Below are 22,064 nucleotides of genomic sequence, written 5' to 3' on the forward strand. Positions count from 1 at the left end.
CAGGCCCCAATGCGAGGGGAGAGAGGGCCTCAGGATGGGTCTGATGTGCGGGTGGAGGGCAATCCGGATCTGCAGGCCAAGATATGGCAAAACCCCCCGACGCAACTGCACGGCACGCACGGGGCCAGAGGCGTGAGGATCATGTAGCCTTAGGTAGCGAGCGCGCGGGGGTGAATGTGGACGTGAGTAGCACATTTGTCAATCCCGGGTAGATACCGTGGATGTGAGACAGTGCGTAGGGCATAGGGCATCTAGAGTGTGGCTGGAGAGAACAGGCTGTAAGGTTTGTAAGGTTTGTAAGGTTGCAGAGGAAGCAAGCGAGACGGGTGTGAAACCGAGCACGTGTAGGATGGCCCAGTGTCCTCACGATGTGCGACCCGCAGTGCGGCCACGCGACCTCCTCAGGCACAAATTAGCACTATATTTCCATGCTATAAGTCAATGCCTGGGGCTTTCGGATGTGATGGGTTCCTGATTTCTGTTGTTCGTGATCGCTGGGAGGGGGGGAAAACCACACCACTTTGGATGCTAGGAGGAGGCGATCATCACAAGGGTCGAACGACTTGACTTGAACGAGCACACAAACCCCCCCTCTCTCGTCGCCCACGTTTTGAAAAGGTTCGGAACACCATGTTTGCCTATTCACCTGCCTCAGGATATTCTAAATCTGGTATGGAGGAAAGACCCAATTTTCTTTTTGGATGGGAGAGAGAAAAAAGGCCGGACTCTCGACTCATGTACACGTACTACCCTGCTATTTGTCCCAGCCCAGCAAGACGAAGAAAATAACCATCGAATCCCACCAGCGGAGACACACGCTGCTGCTCTGAGAACGCCTTGGAAATGCTACAATCAGACTTGCCCTACCAGCCCCGCCCCGCCGTACAGTGACTGATTAACCCCCTCTCGCACCGCTATACAATCCCGCCTGGAAGCAATTGAAAACAGTTCTTCTACTCTTCGTCGGTATCAGTATCAGTCTCGCTTTCTGACTCGACGTCTCCCTCGGTATCGCTACCGTCGCTTGAGTCGTCGTTGTCGGTTCTTCGTTTCTTCGGCTTTGATCCTGGGACTTCGCCAGACTTGAGTGCTCGCATTTGGCCGGCAATGGTATCTGTAAAACACGATCAATCATGCGTTCTGTTTAAGGGGGGAAATTGTCATCGGTACTTACCCTCGTCTGGCTCGCTGATCTCATCGTCTTCGTCCACCTCCTCTGCCTTGCTTGCGTCCTCGACCACAAGTGTGACTTCCATCTTGGTATCCATGCCAAGGTAGCTGTCACACACCATGTACATGACGAATGTGTAGGTGCCGGGTTGCGGGGGAGCTCCGAATTGCATCTTCAAGGTTTGCACGTTATAGGTGAGCTTTCCAGCATCATCAAGGATAGGCTTATCAAACGTAGAGAACGAGAATGGAGGGACAGCGACCTTGCCCTGCTTGCTGTCGGCGAGGAAGATGTGCCATTTGGGAGCATGATCTCTCGCGTAGTAGGGCGCATGAGCAAGGGGCGGCTGGATGGGCTTCTCGCCAGCCTTGTCGTCTTTGCGCAAAGCAGAGAGGTCGCCCTCCTCGGGGTCGATGTCCTCAAGATCTGCCGGCTTAACTTGAGGAATTCCAGCAGCTCCTGGAGGAATGAATCGGCCTTTGACGACGAATTGTACCAAGCTACTCGGGGTGACGAAACGTTCGCCAACAACCTTGAAGAATGCTCGCTCAACGTTCAAAACGGGAATCTGTGATGCAATCGCAGAAGCTTGTTGGAATTGAGCTTCAGTCAAGAGACCAGGTTTCACAACACGTGCCTTGCGTTCTTGGACGGGAAGGCGCATGAACTCTTGGACAGTCAAGTGAGTCTTTGATCGCTCGGCCTCGGCTGCAGCAGCAATCTCTGGGGTGAAGTGGGGTAGCTGTTCAAGAGCAGATGCGCCAGGTCTCACGGCTTGGATGATGTTTTGCGAGGTGTGATAGGCGGAGAGGACTGCCCTAGTACTTCCGTATGCCAGAGCGATCGAGGTATATGCTTCGTTCAACTTGAGTGCGATAGGAGCGACTTCGTATTTTTCTGCAACCTGTTAGAAGTGTAAAAGGTTCCGGATTGAAATACGTACCATCATTAAGGGCAGGTTCATCAAGTTCAATGCGGCCAAGGTATGCCCACAGTAGTGTCAAAACCTTCCTCCTTCGGCTATCATCCAGGTCCTCGAGCTTTTGACGGTCTTTGGTGGTGAGAACCGCGGGAATTGGCGAAGACTCCGCAAGCACCCTTGATTCCAATTTGGAGAGACCTTGCTCTGCCTTGGGACCTTTGAGAACCTCGTTGTATTCGTCCGCACTACTGAGCGTACCGATGACTCCACTCTCGCCTTGTTCGTTGTCATATTCACGGAACAGCTTTCCAGCGCTGGTGATGAGAATCTTCTCCTTTGTCAATTTCTGCGTGCCATACCACCATTTGCCGACAGTGTAAGGGAGAATGACTCCAAGCGCGATTGCGTACATGAGCAACACGTATTTGCCATGACCCTCGGTGACGATCCATTTAGGGAGCGCAATGCCGATGCTGAAGCTTTGCTTGCCATCGGGGTTTCCGTACTTGAGCCAGTTCTCGCGGATGTCCTCATCAGTGAGAGCCTTGAACGCTTTGCTAACCTCGACCCAGTGATCGTTGATAGTTTCCTTTGTGATGTTTTGGGCGGGATCCTCGCGTGCCTTGTCGGGGTGGAGTGTGAGGGAAAGTTTACGGTAGCGGCTCTTAATCTCTTTCTCACTGGAAGACTGTTTCCTCGTTAGACATTTGTTTCAACACCCAGGCCGCAGTGTGCACTTACTCGAGAGATTCCTAGCACCTCATATGGATCATATATCTTCATCTCAGCCTGCGTGGTAACAATGATCAAGTAGATCATTCCAGCGATAACTAGCCATCCTCCCAAACTGGTCAACATTCGCTTGAACCTTCGTTCCCGTCGCTTCTGCTTCTTGCGCTGCCCATCAATGAGATCCGCATGCTCGGGATTGAAGTCAGAGTTTATTCGGGTCGCCGTGTTCTCGAGTTCTACGCCTAGATTAGAGTGTGTGCCAAAGGATTGGGCATCCCGAGTCCTGCGCGGGGTGGTGCGCACCTTTGCTCGGTTTGAGCCAGGAGTATGTGACGGGGATTGTGACCAAACTGGTCATCGTAAGGATGAAGTAGGGGAAGAATTGTCCCTAGGATTGTCAGCAGGGCCCAAAGGCGAGGATCGGGAAGTGTCGTACCTGTTCATCGTAATTGTAGTCGGTGCCAGACATGGCGAATAGTGATCCCTAGGCCGGGACGGCGACGTAGAAGAGAAATTAAAGGAATCTAAGGAGAGTCTGAACGGAGCGCATGCGTATGTAACTTATTCCAGAGGAGGTTTGCTCTACGTCCTAGGTGTGTGTGGCATAGCAAAGAAAGTATAGAAAATAAGGAATTCGTGGAGTTGGGGCAACTTGGACATTTGATGTGAACACCTGTCGGTATGTCGGGGGTGACGCTTGGCGCCCGGACCTTCCTCGCTATTCGTGCGCCACTTCCCATGTCGACCACCTTAGAGTGACGGTGATTGAGCTAGAGCATTCTACGTGCATTGAGGACAACACATGGTGAAGAACTAATGATTATTTTCTTTGTCTTTATTCCACAATAACCCATACACTACTTATTGAATTATTTGGGAACATCGTAGTATATCATAATGCATATTATTTACAAGTATTAAGCCCTGACATATTTACTACATTTCTCATACGATTTAGTGTGATTACACGTCAAATTGACTTAGAGAGCTCACAATTGCGTGCCATGCTGTGCAGAGAAGAGTTACAAGATAACAACAAACATCACATAAGAAGCAACTGGTCATACAACATCTGAAGTGTTCCGCTAGATTCCTCGTATTTCTATATCATATATAGCTCCATCCATGCAAAAAAAGATCCCCCAACTGTCAAGGCGAAGGGTAACTAGAGGTCCTGCGGCATGCTTCGCCAAATGTCCCATAACATATGTGTGCTGCTGTGCTGCAAAAAAAAAAAAATAGCGATTGCCTCACTGATGGTCTGTCCGTCCAGTGGTGCGTTGTTTATATAAAGGACTTGCGCGGTAGGTATGCGCGTGTTGCTTGAACTCGTTATGCACATAAGAATAAGTTGCGGACGGCCCGACGAAGAGACAAGGTGATATCGGGGGCTGTGAGAATGAGGCAATGCAACAATGACGCGGCCATGAAAGAGCCTTGAATCCCACGCTCTTATTGGAACCATCTTCGTGGGTATGCCATGTGATATTGAATTCAAAGTTGATGATGCTTGAATTGCTTTAGGCGGCGGTTTCTGTAGCGGGTGGTAGGTCTAGTCCATTCACCCCTGCGCCCGAAGGACTCGATACGGCGTCAAGAGGTGCTGCGTGCAATGCAGGCTTTGGTGCCTTGCCTAGGATTCCCTTCTTACGCTTCTCGACCGCGTCCTTGACCCAGTCTGCCACTTCCTGATCTATCACCACGGCGGCATTTTCCGCGTTCAGCGGCTCGGGCTCGGGCTCGCTCGCCTGCTCTGCCCCGTCTGCTGTGGGCTGGGCATTGCCTCCCGCCTCGGCTTCTTCCTCGTCCTCCTCCGTAATAGTGTTCGGTTTCACCAGAGGAGCGAGCCATGCATGCTGGAGGAGCATGGCATATGTTGGTCGTAGGTTCGGGATCTTGTTCAAGCAACCGCGGACAAAGTTTCGTGCTGCGTCCGAGTACCCATCTTCCGGTAGATCTGGGGGTTCACCATCCACAATAGCCTACATAAATTAGAACCCATGAACTTGAGAAGGAGGATCACTTGACTTACGCTGAGCTGACTGAAGATGTTATTGTATGTTTCCGGAGGGTATGGGTACCGACCCAGGGCGCATTCGATAATGGTAAGTCCTAAGCTCCAGATATCACTCTGAACGCTGTATGTACCGCCACTGGCACCTGGTTGAGACATTCCGCCTGATGAGATTCTCTCGGGTGCCATGTAACTCTGGCATCCAATGTTCGTCTTCGCGATACTTGCGACGAGATTTCCACTCACTCCGAAATCACAAATCTTGATGTGACCCCGAGTACTCATGAGGATGTTGGTTGGCTTGACGTCTCGGTGTATGATGTTGTGGTCGTCCTTGAGTGATTTCAAGCCCATAACTGTCGCCAACGTGATCTTGCGCAGGACATTCTCGGGAATGCCGTCACCGTACAGCTTGTCTATCGAACCACCGTCCATGAATTCCATGCAGATGTACACCGCTCCTTCCTGGAAGAAAGCGCCATAAAAGTCAACGATATAGGGGGATATGCAGCGATGGAGGATGTCCAACTCCATGATGATCGCCGCGAACTTGGCATCGTCCAGCTCGAGTCGGATCTCCTTCATGGCCATGACGATTCCGGTTCCTCCCAAAGGCTTTGCGGATGTCGGGCTCTCTCCATCGGCGGTTTTCCTAGTAGGGGAACCTGGTAACGCTTTGTTGCCAGCGAGTCCTTGTCCGGGTTTGCGCATTCGGGGTCGGCTGTGTCGTACTTTATACACGGTACCATAATTACCCTTACCCAGTTCGTCGAGCGTATCTACTTCGTCTAGTGATATGTTGAAAGTGATGCCACTGGCAAACTGCACGCCCTCACTGTTCAGTACTGCCTTTCCCTTGAAACGGAGACTACCCGTCTTCTGATCGAGGAACTCGGCGTACTTGTCCATCATTGTCTCCTGCTTCGGAGGCTGACTTGACGCAGCGCCATTGTCACCGTTCAACTGTGCCAGTGTCAAGCCTGGCTTCTTCTTAGGCGCGGGGCCGGCAGGACTTGCGCCAGGCAAGCCTCCAGGAAGTTTGAGGCCACGCTTTTCTGCGAGGGATGGCTTTGAACCTCCTGGACGTGCACCGGGAACGGCAGGGGCGGACTGGAAAGTGGGAATGCCAGGTTTTCCACCTGGGGGCATTCGGAAGTTGGCTGGCACGCCTCCCGCCATCATGGGCCCTCCAGGTGAAGCTGGACTGGGCCTACCCATCATTGGAGCACCAGCGCCGCCGGGAGACATGAGAGGCGGTCTTGCTGAACCGCCGGGGGGAGGATTGTTTTGTCGGCCGAGGTGGACTGCTTGGATTCGGGCGAGGATGTCTTGCGACACATTGAGACCACTACCTCTGCTCGAGATGGTGGGGGCATTTGCGCGAGGATTCCTCGCGGCATTGATGTTTCCTAGCGGTGTAGAGGACTGGGTCATTGAACTTGTCGGCAGACCTCCCGAGGATATCGATCGCGGACCTGTTCGAGCGGGATCGAGGGATGTGGGGGAGGCTGGAGAAACATCGGGGGCGAGTTCGGATGCTGGTGATAGGGATGGCGACTCGAGAGAGGGAGACTCTAGAGGACTATCGGAGTCGAAGTCTCCATCAGGCGTGGCAGCCATGGTGGTGGTGGTAGAGGGGGTTGTGGTGGACGCGTGCGGCAGACGTCTGTTTGACGTCTGGTGGGGTTGGAAGGAGGACAAAGTCGGTACACACTCGGTATGCAGGGGGAGCAGAGTCGGACGGAGGAGGGTGGATTGAGAGATATCCAGGTACGTATAGTAGGTGTGATACGTATGGCACGACTGGACCTCTTAGGAGGAGTGTCTGGCGAGCAATGGACGACAGGTTCGTGGTGGTGAGGTTGTGGGTCGCGGGATCCGTGGCGGCGCGGATAGTGACGTTTTCCCGCAGGAGTGTGAAATCACAATGATGGAGTGGGATGTGCAGCGCAGCCAAGGCGTATCATGGCGGGGAGACGGCGAACTTTTGAGTTGGACACACAGAGAGAAAAAAAAGATGCGGACCTGGTGGGTTTTTTGAAGAGGGCTAGAGTCGAAATAATTTAGATGCGGGAGAAGAGAGAGAGAAAGAGAGAGTAGGTATAGTTTAGAAGGGGATAGAGGAGGTAGGGGAGGGTGCAAGCAAGCTTAGGTTACTAAGAGGGACCCTAAGGTGAATTGATATAGCTAGCTTAGGCGGCGGTCGAGGGGACCAGTAAGACTACTACACTGGGTAATAGATACTTGTTACTGAGTGGTCTGTATTGCGTACTTATTGTAATTATACTGTACTTGTACTTGTTTTACTCTACTGTTCCGTGTGCGAACAAGGTCTGAGAGGTGAATGGGTGGAGAGGGGCACAAGGGGCCACTGGGGGAAACATAGGCGGGATGTCGCAAGCCCAGTTGTGGTCAGGTAAGCCAACTATTCCTACTAGCACCACTCGATCAAGCAGTGTATGAGTAAAAAAGGCCGATGGATGACTGTACAAGTGGAAGAAGAAGGGCTGTTTGTTTTTTTAATTCGTGAATCGTAGAACCTTGCATTTCCCCTTGATTGCAGTCCACGCTATACGATCGTGTTTGTTCTGTCGTCCTGATGACGATTCATGATTCACGAAGCAGCACATCGCATGTCACCAGCCGGTGGGTAGTAGACAAAAGAAGTGATTAGGAATAAATTACAAAAGCTCGTATACCCATTCGTAGAGTACTGATAGATACTCGTACGCGTAGGTGTACGCTGTACAGTCAAGTAGGAATAATCAGATGGATGAACATGGGCAGTGATACTACAGTGTACAGTCACCACTGCAGATGCAGGTTCTTTGCTACGAGCAACAATACTGTCTACTGTCGTCACTGTGGACGGTGCGCAGATCGCAGCGTGTCTTGTGGGCAAGGTACTTGTAGCGAAGCAACGAAACGAGGGTTAATCAGCAACATAAAGCAACAGGGGACGCAAACAGGAAGATGGCGACCAAACTGCTTAGTCGATTTATCATTACAAGTATTCGACTCGTTGCTCTGTTTGAATATAATACGAGTAGAGGTAGAGAAGTATGTATGATCTCGTTGGACAATTGAATGAAGCTTTACCCAATAATGCTTGTGCAGGAGGTGGATAATCAATAAATACAAGTATACAGACAGACAAGGTATGGGTAAGTAGCTTGAAATCTGATCCGGAGCAAACAAGTTTTCTTGTTTGGCATTGTTCACACCGTTCGAATGTTCAATAATAATATCTTGATCATCAACAGAACAGTTCCAAGTTCGGAGTACACGTAGTTTGGGAGACTACCCCGAGGAGAGAGAGACTCGTAGGGAAAGACGAGGCGGGCGGGCATGGCAAGAATAGCAAGTATCGCCAGGCACAACATCCACCCTAGTACTCAGAAGGATTATCAAACTGCAGATCTACCACCAGTAATACGTAGTTATTCGGAAATGTAAATGTACTTGTAGTACATACGGAGTGGAGTACATTTCGATTATCTCGATCAGTATTTCGATCAATAGCTCGATCAGTATCCTCATAGGTTGACATGCTAGTTACCTCGAAGTTATATGGATACCTACTCATACTGTGGAGATAGAGGCAGAGAAATTTGTTGGGGGGCTTTGGCTTGGCATATACGGTCATCGCCATAACCTGTTTTATCAGGTTGGTCTTCATCTATCAGTAATTACAGTATACATACATAACTACTTCGTACTGTGTAGGTACACAATAGATACGATACATAGGTACGTATGGCTTATGGATAGTATATATGTATGTACGAGGTACTACTCACATAATTAAGACTGTGTGGTGTAGTATACTCGATATAAGCAGCGTTGGCGTAACCGTTGGCATCATCTAATCGATCCATGGTATCGCATCAACCATCCCCTTATCCTCCTTTGCTTCCCCCATCTAACCAGTCAGCTTTCACGATACGCGCACAATCAATCTTGTTTGGCTCACTTCCTCTCACTGCCACCGCCCCTACTCTTTTCCTCACTAGTCCGTTGCCTGCCAATACTTTACCAAGTCTTCTTTGAACCGTCATCATTAGTTACTGCCTTCCCCCTCCCGGACCCTCCCCCGTCCATTCACTCTATCATAGTGACTGCCAACTGCCATCTCATCTCTGCGCTGTGCACCCTCTGCGCCTCACAGATTACGCGCGCTATACTTGTTCCAACCAACTGTCTACCTTGCTGCCTCCGTTTCAAAACTCACCACCGACGCTACATCTCAATCCGACAATGATGAACTCGCTTGTCGCCATCGCCATGGCCGCGGCGCGCTCGTAAACTTTCCGTCCGCCCTCTGTGACGTTTCCCAGACGCGCCCGACGCTTCATCATCCGCTGCACTCCCGAACACCTCTCCTCAACCCCCAACCCATAAAACATATACGGCGACAAACTCTATCCTGAGGAGACATTCCTCAGACATGTCTTTCTTCGATGGCGCACGATCTTTTCGACTGCGCTCGCTCGCCTCTCCCATACGACCAGACTTCACCTCCATGGCTGTAACCCCATCCTACGAGTACGGCGGCAATGGCATCATGGACGTCTTCAAGAAGAAGCTCCCGCCACACAGCTCCCATCCAGATTTCGCCAATCTCACCCTCCTGGTCTTTGAGGCCGTCCTTGAGGTTGTCTGCGTGAGTCTTCCCGGCTACATCGTTGCGCGCATGGGCATGTTCGATGCAGAGAACCAAAAGTTTGTCGCGAACCTCAACACTCAACTGTTCACACCATGTCTGAGTAAGAACCCCCTTCCTCACAGTATTCTTGGTTGAATCTACGACTAACAATATACAATGCACAGTCTTTACCAAACTGGCTTCTCAGCTTACCGCCGATAAATTGGTCGAACTCGGTGTCATTCCCTTCATCTTCATCGTCCAATTGATCGTTTCCTATGTTGCCGCTCTCGCCGTCTCTCGGATCTGCAAATTCAACAAGCGGGCCAAGAACTTTGTTATCGCAATGGCTGTACGTATTCCGGAACGAACCGCTGCGTAGATAGGCATATTGACAATACTAGGTCTTCGGAAACTCCAACTCCCTCCCCATCTCCCTCGTCATCTCGCTTTCCAAAACTCTGAAAGGACTACACTGGGATAGGATACCGGGCGACAACGACAACGAGGTCGCGGCGCGCGGCATTCTATATCTTTTGATTTTCCAGCAGTTAGGTCAATTGGTGCGCTGGACGTGGGGGTTCAACGTACTATTGGCTCCTGCCAGCGCGTACAAAGACGACGATCTGGGCAGGAATTCGGCCATCGAGAACGGAGAATATAGTGACGAAGAGGCGGAACACCTACTTCACGACGATTCGCATTCGGATTATGAGTCCGGCGACATCACTCCTGAATTCAGCCGTACCTATGGCCCCTCTACTTCCTCCTCCAGCTCCAGCTCCCTCTCCGCCTTGATACAACGCACCAATCTGCCGTCACATGCCGCTTTCACGACACCTACGAATGGAAATACCACCATCAAGGGCCCCGGAAACATGAATGGGAACGGCAATGGTGCTGCTATCGCCGGGCAAGTGGAGGAGAGTATCCCGAGTGGACCCAAGGGGTGGTGGTTGAGGTTCAAGAGATGGGTCCGCAGCATTGCGCACGCGATCTCTTCGAAGACTGCGCAGGCCTCGCGGAGCGCATTTGATGCGCTGCCCAATTGGCTTCAAAAGACATTGGCAAAGACTTCTTCGTTCCTCAAGAAGTTCGCCTTCGGGCTGTGGGAATTCATGAATCCGCCATTGTGGGCTATGCTTGCTGCGATCATCATCGCCTCCGTACCCAAGCTACAGCAAATCTTCTTCTCGCCAGGATCGTTCGTTAGCAACTCTGTCACGCGAGCAATCAGCCAGAGCGGGCAGGTAGCAGTCCCGCTTATCCTGGTCGTCCTGGGTGCCAATCTCGCCCGCAACACGCTCCCCAAGGAGGACAACCACTCCCTCGAAGACAAAGCTGTGGAAAAGAAACTCGTCATCGCTTCATTGATCAGCCGCATGGTGCTCCCGACCATCATCATGGCACCTCTCCTCGCGCTGACCGCCAAGTTCGTCCCCGTCAGCATTCTGGACGACCCCATCTTCGTCATCGTCTGCTTCCTTCTCACGGGCGCCCCCAGCGCGCTCCAGCTCGCCCAGATCTGCCAGATCAACAACGTGTACATGGGCGCCATGTCGCAACTGCTCTTCCACAGCTACGTCGTCTGGATTCTTCCCTCGACCCTCATTCTCGTCATGTTGGCGCTGGAAACGGTCGAATGGGCCGTCATCTAAAAAGTCGGCGTCTTGTTTGTTCGTGGTACGATAGTGTATACGTGTATTCTTTTATTCACATGTGTGGGAATTCCAGGTCGGACATGGCCATATTTACTAGCAAGGCGTTTTTGGGAGAGTATATGTATTTATTGATTTCCAGGAGGAGGGGAGCTTCGGCGCACTTCTAGAAGCCATTCATTCCTGCTAGGTAGCGGAGGCAATGGAAAACTCAAGGCATTATTATTTCACTTGGTGTATAGTGTATGTACATGATGATATTATACATTTCAATTCCCTTATATGTGGAGACTTCAACGACGATATTTGCCATGTGAACGTACCGTACCGACGAGTATGGAATCGATTTGAACGGGCACGGCTATGTTACGAAAAGCGATAGAGATGTTCATCTGGTGGCGACAATTGACCAGGCAACGAATCTATTAGGCTGAGTACCTACGAGGTACCTAGGTAGTTACCTAAAGTACCTAATGTATGGTCACGAAGCGTGGATGGATATGTGCCAAGGCCGCTTCAATGCGCGTGTGTACAGACTGGGAAAGAACGTAGATGAAAAGAATACCTGCTGTTCCTTCCAGAAAGAAACGAAGAATACGAATGATTATCTGAACGACTTCAACTATTTCCTGAAGCTTTTCCTTCTCTCTCTTACGAGTACCATCAATCTGACCACCTTGAACCGATCCGTCACCATTCGCTCATCAACTTGTCTGGTCGTTTCATTTTTGAAAGTGCTTTTGCCATCGTGTACCTGAATGGTTCAAATGCTCCGTCCAATTATCATTACCATTCGTATGACTTGACTTTACTCCTGTGCGACCGACACAGCCACATGGTATAGTCAAAGACAGCCATCGTCATCGCCACCGTCCGTCACCACCATCGTCATTGTGTTCACGAATCCTGTCTTTTGCCTTTTGGCGGGTTCTGTCCACATTACCTGTTTCAGTAGTCGAGGCAAAGCAAACAAGTGTGTACAACTCACACGACCGAGAGCGCAACGAATTACTACCAATCGACTGCGCACGGTGTGGATTCGACTACACATCCTATTATCAGTATTCTTCTTCTTATTACTCGTACTACCAGCACTGCTACAGTCTTTTACAGACTGCTCATTCCTACTTCTTGTCCCTACAAGTTTCAACTATTCTACCTATAATAAATAGGCCACCCCACCATTTCCTGCTTCTGCTATTCGTACCCACGTCGAGAATCACCCGTATCACTCGTATCATCCCACCAAAGACTGACCTGGACTGACCTGGACCTGGACTTGGATTGGACTTGGATTGGACTTGAACTGGACTTGGACTGGCTTCTCGTCGCTTATCGTCTAATACCCACCATCCTTCCCACCTGCCATTTAACCCAACCGACCCGTTTTCCTTCGCCCGTATCTCCTCTTACGGAACCGAAACCCATCAACCAAACTCACCCTTACCTGAGATTGATTCTCACCGGTGGACGGTTTCCTAACACCAAACTATCAATATTGACCTCGTCCTGCCTCCAATACCTACAATTACCTATTACCTGTTATCTAGTTTCACCCCAAAGGGCCCAAACCAGTTCCTGGCCCGACTAGCAAATCGACCTTACCTTTCCGCTTTTGGTTCGCTCCACCCAGCGCGTCATACGCACATGTCACTCGACCCCTCCAATGAACAACAACCCCAACCTCACTGATCCTGAAACTTCTCCAAACTTGACCCGTCACTCTTCCCATATCAACAGAAAAATCACAATGGAAGATGCGCAATCTTCCCGGCCAGCTCCTACAAAGGGTTCGTTGATCTCCTTCCCATCCTCTCCACTCTCGTTCTGCCTCATGCGACTGTGTTAACTATTTCCGCATTCACTTTTTCCCCTTTGAAGCGCCAGGTCTTGCCACAGATGCTTCGAAGTTCAAAGTGTAATACATCAGATCCCGTGCGACATTGATATTTCCATGATTGTTTGCCCAATCAAAACGTCCAGTCACCCATTGCAGTAACCTCAGCCCTTGCGTCAAGCCATGCACATTGTTCTTGATTCGTCCTCGCAGCACTGAACCAGCAGGTCAATTGATACAATCTTAGCTCACTCATGTCCATAGTTGCATTCACAGATGAGCCAGAGGCCATCTCTCCCCCGACTGAAACTCCCACTGAATCCGAGACCGGTCCCAAGGTCCACCGCGCCAATGTGAGCGGTAAGCGTCTCTCAGGTAGACCGTCGATGGAACGATTGTCGTCCAAAGAAAGAGCTGGACTTCTTGGTAACCCTTCACTTACTTCGCTCTTGAGCGAGGAGTCCTTGTCTGGATCCAGGAGCGGCAGCGGTGGCCATCACCACCATCATCACCATGATTTGATTCATCAAGTCTCGGCCTGGCTGAAGAGCGAGAAATCCAGACGTAGTGCGCGCAAAGCCAAGCGCAGCGCTTCAAAGAAGGAAGCGTCCAGCAAAACCGAGCTTCTGGTTGTTGGTGACTCCGAGACCTCGGGTGACCGAGAGAGGAGACCGTCCGATTCCTCTGATGGCTCACTCGCACTCGATGAACTTGCCACAATCCTAGAGCGGACATTGTCACTCAAGTCGGATTCCCACAAGCGACGACACTCTCATGGACACAAGCTTGCTTCTCGCATGAGACGTCATTCAACGGTCTCTTCCGACACAGACTATTTCGACGGAGCCGAGGAGTTGGTTCCTAGCTGCGAGGCCACTCTCGACAATACCAAGACCATGGCATACGGCGCTGGAGGACCGGACGTTGGCGATGATTCCGCTTCTGTTGGGTCCAAGAAGAGCAAGAAAAAGGAGAAGGAGGCATGGGCAACCTTCAAGTATGAGATTCTGCGACTGGCCCATACCTTGAAACTGAAGGGCTGGCGACGTGTTCCTCTCGAGCAGAGTGGCGAGATCGACGTCGAACGCTTGAGCGGTGCCATGACCAACACTATCTATGTCGTCAGTATGCCACACGCTCTGAAGCCCAAGGAGAATCAAGACGGAACCTCCCAGCCAGTCCCGAAGAACCCTCCACCGTAAGCTTGTCTTGATATGTAAAGGAGAATCTGATCTAACGAATCCTACAGCAAAGTACTCCTTCGAGTCTACGGTCCACAGGTAGAGCATCTCATCGATCGAGAGGCCGAACTACGAATCCTCAAACGCCTTGCTCGTAAGCGGATAGGACCGCGCCTGCTCGGTACATTCACCAACGGCCGCTTCGAGGAGTTCCTCAACGCGAAGCCACTCACGTTCCAAGACCTTCGCAGCCCTGATGTGTCCAAGCAGATTGCTAAGCGCATGAGAGAGCTGCACGAAGGTATCGACCTTTTGCGCGAAGAGCGAGAAGATGGACCTTTCGTGTGGCAGAATTGGGACAAGTGGGTGGATCGCTGCGAGAAGATCGTCACCTGGCTCGACGAGCAGGTCGAGAACACTCCAAAGGATGCTGTTCTCGCCCCGGAAGATGCCTGGAAACAGCGAGGTTATGTGTTGGGCGTGAAATGGGCCGACTTCCGCAAGATGGTAGAGAAGTATAGGCAGTGGCTTGAGGACCAGTACGGGGGCAGAGAGAAGGTCAACGAGCGGCTTGTCTTCGCACACAACGATGTAGGATTCATTACATGCGGTTCATGGTACCTTGCTAACAACTCCATAGACCCAGTATGGAAATATCTTGCGCCTCGAGCCGGACGGCAAGTCTCCTCTGTTGCTGCCAGCAAACCACCACAAACAGCTCGTCGTCATCGACTTCGAATACTCCAACGCCAATCTGCCTGGCCTTGAGTTTGCAAATCACTTTGTAAGATCCACATCATCCTAGTTTGTATCTACCAGGCCAGAATGCTAACAACGATTTGACAGACTGAATGGTGCTACAATTACCACGAACAGCTACCGTACCGCTGCAGCACCCGCTACTACCCTACCCCAGACGAGCAGTACAGATTCATCCGCGCCTATCTCGTCCACAACCCAACCTACCGCGCAGCCGGCGGCTCTGCCTCCAACCCTCCAACCCCTCACCTTGGCCCTCTGCACCACTCCGGCAGCACGACCGCCTTGGCTGCCACCGCAGTGCCCACCACCATCTCCGCATTCATGCTGGACTCGCGCGCGCCGCCGGGTGAGAAGTACTCGCACCAGGAGCAGGAAGCCCAAGCAGAGAAGAAAACAGAAGAAGAGATCCGGCGCCTCATGGCCGAGACAAGGCTATGGCGTCTCGCGAACTCGGTACAATGGGCGGCATGGGGCATCGTACAAGCCCACATCCCGGACCTCCCCGACTTCGACCTCGACAACAAAGCCGGTGCCGGCGAGACGAGCAAAGAGGGCGGGCAGGAGCCCACCGAAGGCCTCGCAGCAGAAGCAGCAGCAGACCAGAACGGCGGGGACTCCGACCCGTCGTCCAACGGTGGCGACGCCGCCGAGGAGGAGGAAGAGGAGTTCGACTACCTTGGCTACGCGCAGGAGCGAGCCATGTTTGTCTGGGGCGACGCGATTCAGCTGGGCATGGTTAAGCAGGAGGAGCTGTCTGAGGAGTTGAGGGGCAAGATTAAGTTGGTCGAGTACTAGATGGTTGACCGAGATTCCTCGTCTTATATTACTGCTGGCTCTCTTTGATTTCTTTGGTCGAGAGAGAGAGAGCGAATCGAGCTACGAGTATTGTACATAGTATAGCGAACATGGCGGTGGCGTGCCATGCCATGTGAAACCTCCTCTGGGAAACTTAAACCTGAAGCCGAATTGATATCATATCTTAAAACCTCCCAACCCGCAACAGCACTTGACATATAGTAAACCATAGTACCACATGCTTCCTTCAACCAAACTCAAACAGCACACTCATAAACAATAACTCCATTCCCCGGGTATCTAAGCCATCATCGTCCCCGTCCAAAGCCCCCCGCAACCATCCCCTCCAACGCCCCAACCTCTCCCCCCTTCCCCCCCCCCTCCCCCGGGCCGCCAACAACACCCTCAACCCCATCCCTAGTGTCAACCCCCCTGCGCTCTAAAACGCGCTTACTCTGACTCTCAATGTACACCCTCCTCTCATCCCCCGTCGCCCCCTCGGAAGAACTCGAAGGGAGGGGTAACGATGTGGAGGGGAGGTATGGGCGGAGGGAGGTGAGGAGGGCGTGTAGGTGTGGGAGGTGTGATGCCGTGAACGTCGTGTGCGTTCTCAGCACCTCCGCCTCCTTCTCCGTTCCGTTTTCGTTCGTCGTTATGCCTAGGCTTTGCGCGGCGGGCGCGTGCGTCAAAAATCCGAACTGTGCGCCCGGTATCGATTCTGAGGTGGATGTGGATGTGGGAAGGGATGTAGAGGTGGAGGGTGTGAGGAGCGAACGGAGCTGCGATATCAGCGCGTCGTTGCGCGTCTTCTCGGCCGTGAGCGCGGCGTGCAGGCGCTGCGTTTCGAGGAGTTTGCGGCGGAGGGCGTGGAGGGATTCGGGGGTTGTTGTGTTGTTTGAGGGGGGCGTTGTGATGTTCTATGTTCGCAATCGCGTCAGTCGGTCTCATGAAATGTCATACGATTGAGTATCATAAATGCATGAGAGAATCTGAGGATGTATATGAACGAAGACGGGGAGGGGAGACAGCTGCGTACCTCATACCCCTTCAACCGCACCCACTCCCTCACCTCGCCCGGGACACACAGCACGTTTCGAAGCGTCCATATCTCAAGGCGATCGAGGTTCCTGTCGAGTGCGTTTTCGAGCAGCGTTTCGAGCTTGAGGACGCCTTCTTCTATCTCGAGGCGCTTGCGCTGTTCTAGGTCGTCTGAGGAGGAAGAGTGGGAGGTGGAGGGCGTGAACCCGAGGACAGAAGCGTCGGCGGACAGGAGCCCCGATTCGAATGTGTCGGTGCATTTGTAGAGGACTTCATTGGCGGCGTTGATGATGTCGTCGAGGAGGGACTGTTACATAGCACATATTTCAGTCACTCGATCGCCCAAGACGATGGGTATGTGGAGGGGGGAGGGGAGGGCGTACGATGGGAGACCATGTAAAGTGCTCGGTCAGCAGCATGTTTTCCTGCTGTTTTGCGCTCGCCATTTTGTGCGACTGTGAGTTTGTCGTCGCGATGTCGCGGTGTCCGTATACACTACTCTATGTTCCTCCCTCGCTTTCGCGGGCAAAGCAATCCCTTTCCCTTCTCTTATTCCCTATTCTCAAATTCTTAACTCGCAGCTATATTCGTCGTCAAACCCCTCTCTTCTCAAAGCTCGAAGCGCAATTCAATCTCGTCGTAGTCGTCCGTTACGTTCCGTCAAATGTTCTGTTTACTCCCCTAGCGGGGAACGGCCATCACAAGCACAAATGTCTCGGCACGCAGACCGCGAGACGCGACCGAACCCCCGCGTAACGCACAGGATAGGTCTAGCGTGGTTTTGGGTTCGGCTGTATTTCCTTGTTCGGCGGCGCGTGGGCGGGGCCCGCATGGGTGCCGTTTCTGGCTTCTTTGAGTGAGTTCTCAACGATGGAATGGTATGGGTTCTGAATGCGGGAAGAATTTGGACGTTGTTAGGTGTTGAGGATGGGGTTTCTGGTTTTGTACGAGGGGTTGGGTAGGATGGTGGTGTTGTGTGTGCGGTGTTGGTTCGCGTGGTTGGTGTGAAGGCGTTCGTAGGGTGATACTGATACTGGGACGTCTCGTACTCTGCCAATCGTTCGATATATCGGAAACATAAACTATGAGATTGGATTGCACGGTGAAAATGTTGATAATATTTTCTTTCCTTTCATTTTGATCATTTCGGGGACATACGTGCGGTCGTCAACCCTGATATATGATACCAACCATCACATAAACCCTCCCTATCCTTCCTTCCTCCCATGTGGTAGTACTTCACATTCGCATCGAAGTGTACTCTCTCGCCATGGTAACGATGATACCGACGAACAACAAGAGAAAAAGGTATAATACAATCCGCGCTTCAATTCATCCATTCGCCACCTTCTCTCATTCGGGGACGTGGGTACGTGAAACTATACAACTCCCTCTGCTTTCCCTCTCTCAATCTCTAGGCTGGACGCTAGAACAACCTCCCCCATTCCTCTGGTAGAATTGCAATCAATATGCAGCACATCCAATAAGTCCTCCTCCTTTTTTGCGACCTCTCTCTCGACTTTCTTCTCGAAGATATGAGCTATGTGCCCCCATCTCAAATATAAAAAGAACATCCAATATGCGAACGGAACCGAACCACCCTTTGCAAATGATATGTCATGGGACACGACGACGGGTACGTCTTGTCTTCATTGGCATGGCAAGTAAAGAAAAGAAAAAGAACACCACAACAGACCACCGTAGACCATAGACCAAAAACGCACGAGCGCCTCCCCCCTCTGAATCCCCCCCCCCCCCCCCCAATACCTGGGGGGAAACGTAGAGTTTGTACGAGGGGAAGATGAGATGAGTAGAAGAAAAAGAAGCACATAAACCAATATAACAGTGGCAGCCTCCGTTCGTTCGTCCGCGCGTAAGGCTTTGTGGATGTTGTTGTTGTGTGTGTATGTGAGTGTGGAGGGAACCCATGCTCGTTCGAGTCCTACTCCTGCATGCATCGTAATAACCGCCCTTTCGTAAATGCAAAAATAGAAAATAACAATATGTGAAGTAGACCGCCAGACCACCCAGTCCGTCCGTCAGCGCCACGATTGATGGGCGGGCAAACGCGCTCTCAGTGGCGGCGGTTCATGAGTGTGTGGAAAAAAACAGATAGGAACAATGTAACATGCGTTACATGGTCGCAACCTCCCCCCGTGCGTTCAGTAGCCCCGGTCTCGGTACCGGCGGTCTTCCTCCTGACGCAACCGCTTCTTCTCCCGCTCCATTCGGATCTTGTGTGCCTCCGTGCCGTCGTCCATGAGCGATTCCTTGAACCATGGGTGCTGGAGCGCTTCCTTTGCTGTGATGCGCTTCTTGGGGTCGTAAACGAATATCCGGCGTAGTAGGTCGAGGAACTGTCGGTTGAACGGGGTGTGGGGCGGGATGGTTTCCTGTACGGACGGGTCAGTCGTCAAGTCGTAGCTGCATCCTGCAGATAAACATACGTTCAACTTCTTCATGGCCTTGACATATTTCTTCGACGCCTTCGGTGTCTCGGCATTGGGATAGTCCAACTTCTGGTTCTTGAAGTAACTGCGCGCAGAACAAGGATGTGTTAGCTTTGGGTCGATCGTAGAGGAAAAAGAAGACTTACGATGAAGCCGAGGCACGAGAAGACGCACGGTCGTTCTTGTAGACCTGGCGGATGATCTCGCGGTCCAGCTTACCCCCACACACTGCTTCCATCATGGCTAGGTGCTCTAGGTTGTCGTGCGTCTGGAAGAGGGCGTCTCCGGTGAAGAACTCGACCAGTATACACCCTATGCTCCAGATGTCACAGGGAAAGCTCCAACCTAGATTGAGGATGATCTCGGGTGCGCGGTAGTGTCGAGTGGAGACGACCGACGAGTGGTATTCGTCGTTGAAGGTGGCTGAGCCGAAATCGATCAATCGGATCTCCGGATCCAGCAAGACCTTTCGGTGTCTTGCCGTTCGGTTCGTGGCCGTGGAAGAGGAGGGCACTGTGCGGTTGTACGTGAAGGTTTGGTAGTTGTTGTTGACGAGCAAGATGTTCTCTGGCTTCAGATCAGTGTGGATGAGGTTGAGATCGTGCAAGACTATAAATAATTGTCAATAACAGTCTTTACCAATGTGAAGACAGGATACGAACAGGCTACGCTGGTGAACAGCTGCTTTGCAAACTTTTGGATGTGAGAACTGGGGAACGGCACGAAGCCGTTTGATTTGAGGAAGTCGAACACGCTCTGGCCATAGAGATCGGTCACGATGCAGATGTGATTCCTAAAGTCGAAGCAGTCCCGAAGATGGATACATCGGTTGATATTGTGCTTGTCGTTGGATGCGAGGGTGGAGAGTACTCGCAATTCAATGCGTGAGGCATCGCGGTACTTCGGAACCGATCGGATGACCTTGATGGCACACTTTGTCTGCTTCTTCTTGTCCCAGGCCTCGACGACCTTGCCGAAGGTACCCTGGCCGAGTAACTTCAATATCGAATCTGTTACACGATTAGTCATTGCGAAGATGGGGCGGGAAAGAAATCATCGTACATCGCTCGGTGAGGTCAGCCTCGGGCACCACAATGTAGTGACCATCTTCGTCGTCGACTTTCTGATCCTTCATATACGACTTCTGGATTGCGGTCAGTGCTTGCGCGGAATGGACAGTCGCGTTTGGTTTCCTTACGTCTGGGACGACTTGGACGTAGACATCCTTGGCCTTCACGACAGGATTCGGAGGTGGTTGATAGAGGCTGAATGGATCATCGCTATGGTCGAGTTCCCGTCGCTTGGCCTCTTTGGCCTCGTCCTGTGCAGCCGCCCGAGTGCGTTTTCGCTTCTGGCCAACGGCAGTGGTGTCGAGTGGAGAGATATGGCCGCCGCTGCCGGCCGTCGAGCCCAGCGAAGTGGGCGCCGTCGTGTTGAGGGCAGATGTCCTGTCGGTCGATCGTGAATCATTAGGCGAGTAGTAAGGCGTTTGGGTCGTTGAATACGAAGTGTGTTGATTGTAGACGGGATCGTAGGCGGTGGACGCGGTGGTCTTGCGCTTCTTATCGGCGTGTCGCTGGGCGCCGTTGGTGGCCGTCCTCGCGGTCCCGGACTGGGCTGGTCGCGGAGGGTGACGAGATGCATGGTCACCCTCATCGTCAGCCTCCTCGTCGTCGTCGTCGTCGATGACGATGACCTCTTTGGGCAGGCCATTCTTGTAGAAGTTTGCCCAGTCGGGGTTCCGCTTTCGCCCAGTAGCGGAATGGCCCGAATCCAAGTTTGTCTCCGGGCCAGATGTATTTGTGGGTGTGAGAGGAGGGAGTTGGGGCGGCTGGCGCGTGTGTGCGGTCGCGGTTCGACGCATCTCGGTGTTTGAGGCAGAGGAGGTTGCGGTTGTGGTGTTGTTGGTGTTGTTGGTGTTGGTATTGGACGAGGTATTAGGGTAGCCGTTGTACAGCGAATTGCCTATTCGAGAGGAGCCATTGGTGAGTTGAGAATTTGAGATGTTTGGTTGATATGCCTGATGGTGAGAATAGAACTGATGATGGGGAGGGAGGGTCGCAGTGGCTGTTGAGGGCGTCGACATCGCCGCGTAGCCGTCAGGCGTGCGAGAGAGCAGGCGTCAAGACGCTGAATCTTTCGCAGTCGGCAGACGGGAAGCGGCCGACGGCGAAGAAGGATGGGAGGAGACGACGTGCGCGAGTGGGAGCGTGCGAGCGGGAGACGGACGCGAGCGAGGTAGGAGGGTAGAGAGTAGTCAGAGGTGGAGGAGAGGAGGAGGGAGATGATGGGGAGAGAGGGTGGTGGAGATGTGAAGCAGACGTTTGGTGGTATAGAGTAGAGACGAGGTTGGAGGCCCTTCTGACGGTTGAGATGTCGTCAAAGGACGGCGGAGGCGACGGGCAGCCGTTCGTTGGTTGCAACTTGCCAGTCCCAGTCCCAGTCCCAGTCAGTCCCAGTCCAGTTGCAGACACAGTTCGTTTGGGTTTGGTCGGTTCAAGGTAGGTCGCCTTGGTGGTCGAATGGAGAAATCACGGGGTGATCGAGGGAGTTGCACAGATGGTGCAGGGAGCAGCAGATACTGACTGACTGTCGCGAGTTGTTGTTGATTAAGAGACTCGTTCAAGGACCCAGGTTCAAGGCCCTGGGTTGAGTGGTTGTGCGGTTGTATGGTTGTTGGTCTGCTGGTCTCTGGTTCTGGTGCGGAGATATCCTGCTAACTGCTAACTACTACAGTAACTAGCAACTAACTCGTAACTCTCGCTCTCTCTCTTTACGCGGCTGCACACGGACGCATACGGCTGATGACTTTACTGTACACGGGACAAGAGAAGGGTATCGGTATGGGTAATCGAGGGA

General features: G+C 52.2%; 6 protein-coding genes across 6 annotated transcripts; 1 reads left to right on the forward strand and 5 right to left on the reverse strand.

The window, feature by feature from the left end:
* Positions 1 to 613: 613 nt before the first annotated feature.
* BU24DRAFT_427149 (DnaJ-domain-containing protein) lies at positions 614 to 3,478 on the reverse strand. The gene is made up of 6 exons (XM_033529153.1): positions 3,262 to 3,478; positions 3,129 to 3,213; positions 2,835 to 3,061; positions 2,115 to 2,781; positions 1,175 to 2,068; positions 614 to 1,114 (listed from the first exon to the last, which is right to left on the reverse strand). The coding sequence occupies exons 1-6, from the start codon at positions 3,292 to 3,294 to the stop codon at positions 954 to 956; spliced, it is 2,067 nt and encodes a 688-aa protein (XP_033379290.1). The 5' UTR covers positions 3,295 to 3,478; the 3' UTR covers positions 614 to 953.
* Positions 3,479 to 4,345: 867 nt separating this feature from the next.
* Positions 4,346 to 6,459, reverse strand: BU24DRAFT_413651 (kinase-like protein; the record flags this gene model as incomplete). The annotated part of the gene is made up of 2 exons (XM_033526168.1): positions 4,346 to 4,807; positions 4,858 to 6,459. The coding sequence occupies 2 exons, from the start codon at positions 6,457 to 6,459 to the stop codon at positions 4,346 to 4,348; spliced, it is 2,064 nt and encodes a 687-aa protein (XP_033379291.1).
* A 1,680-nt stretch (positions 6,460 to 8,139) lies between these two features.
* BU24DRAFT_454480 (uncharacterized protein) lies at positions 8,140 to 8,717 on the reverse strand (the record flags this gene model as incomplete). Its single annotated transcript, XM_033531320.1, has 3 exons — positions 8,140 to 8,259; positions 8,315 to 8,518; positions 8,640 to 8,717. The coding sequence occupies 3 exons, from the start codon at positions 8,715 to 8,717 to the stop codon at positions 8,140 to 8,142; spliced, it is 402 nt and encodes a 133-aa protein (XP_033379292.1).
* A 569-nt stretch (positions 8,718 to 9,286) lies between these two features.
* On the forward strand, positions 9,287 to 15,717 carry BU24DRAFT_436299 (kinase-like protein; the record flags this gene model as incomplete). Its single annotated transcript, XM_033530146.1, has 8 exons — positions 9,287 to 9,599; positions 9,670 to 9,836; positions 9,889 to 11,070; positions 12,776 to 12,932; positions 13,244 to 14,177; positions 14,229 to 14,751; positions 14,801 to 14,944; positions 15,007 to 15,717. 8 exons carry the CDS (start codon positions 9,287 to 9,289, stop codon positions 15,715 to 15,717), a joined length of 4,131 nt encoding a protein of 1,376 aa, XP_033379293.1.
* A 389-nt stretch (positions 15,718 to 16,106) lies between these two features.
* On the reverse strand, positions 16,107 to 17,442 carry BU24DRAFT_377715 (uncharacterized protein; the record flags this gene model as incomplete). Its single annotated transcript, XM_033524651.1, has 3 exons — positions 17,139 to 17,442; positions 16,754 to 17,062; positions 16,107 to 16,634 (listed from the first exon to the last, which is right to left on the reverse strand). Coding segments are annotated over exons 1-3 (900 nt in total), but the record flags the coding sequence as incomplete, so codon positions are not given.
* A 1,080-nt stretch (positions 17,443 to 18,522) lies between these two features.
* Positions 18,523 to 21,291, reverse strand: BU24DRAFT_472041 (kinase-like protein; the record flags this gene model as incomplete). The annotated part of the gene is made up of 5 exons (XM_033532722.1): positions 18,523 to 19,148; positions 19,203 to 19,290; positions 19,352 to 19,814; positions 19,868 to 20,215; positions 20,268 to 21,291. 5 exons carry the CDS (start codon positions 21,289 to 21,291, stop codon positions 18,918 to 18,920), a joined length of 2,154 nt encoding a protein of 717 aa, XP_033379295.1. The 3' UTR covers positions 18,523 to 18,917.
* Positions 21,292 to 22,064: the final 773 nt, after the last annotated feature.

The sequence above is a fragment of the Aaosphaeria arxii genome, assembly GCF_010015735.1.
Source record: "Aaosphaeria arxii CBS 175.79 unplaced genomic scaffold BU24scaffold_10, whole genome shotgun sequence".
Taxonomy (NCBI): Eukaryota; Fungi; Ascomycota; class Dothideomycetes; order Pleosporales; genus Aaosphaeria; species Aaosphaeria arxii.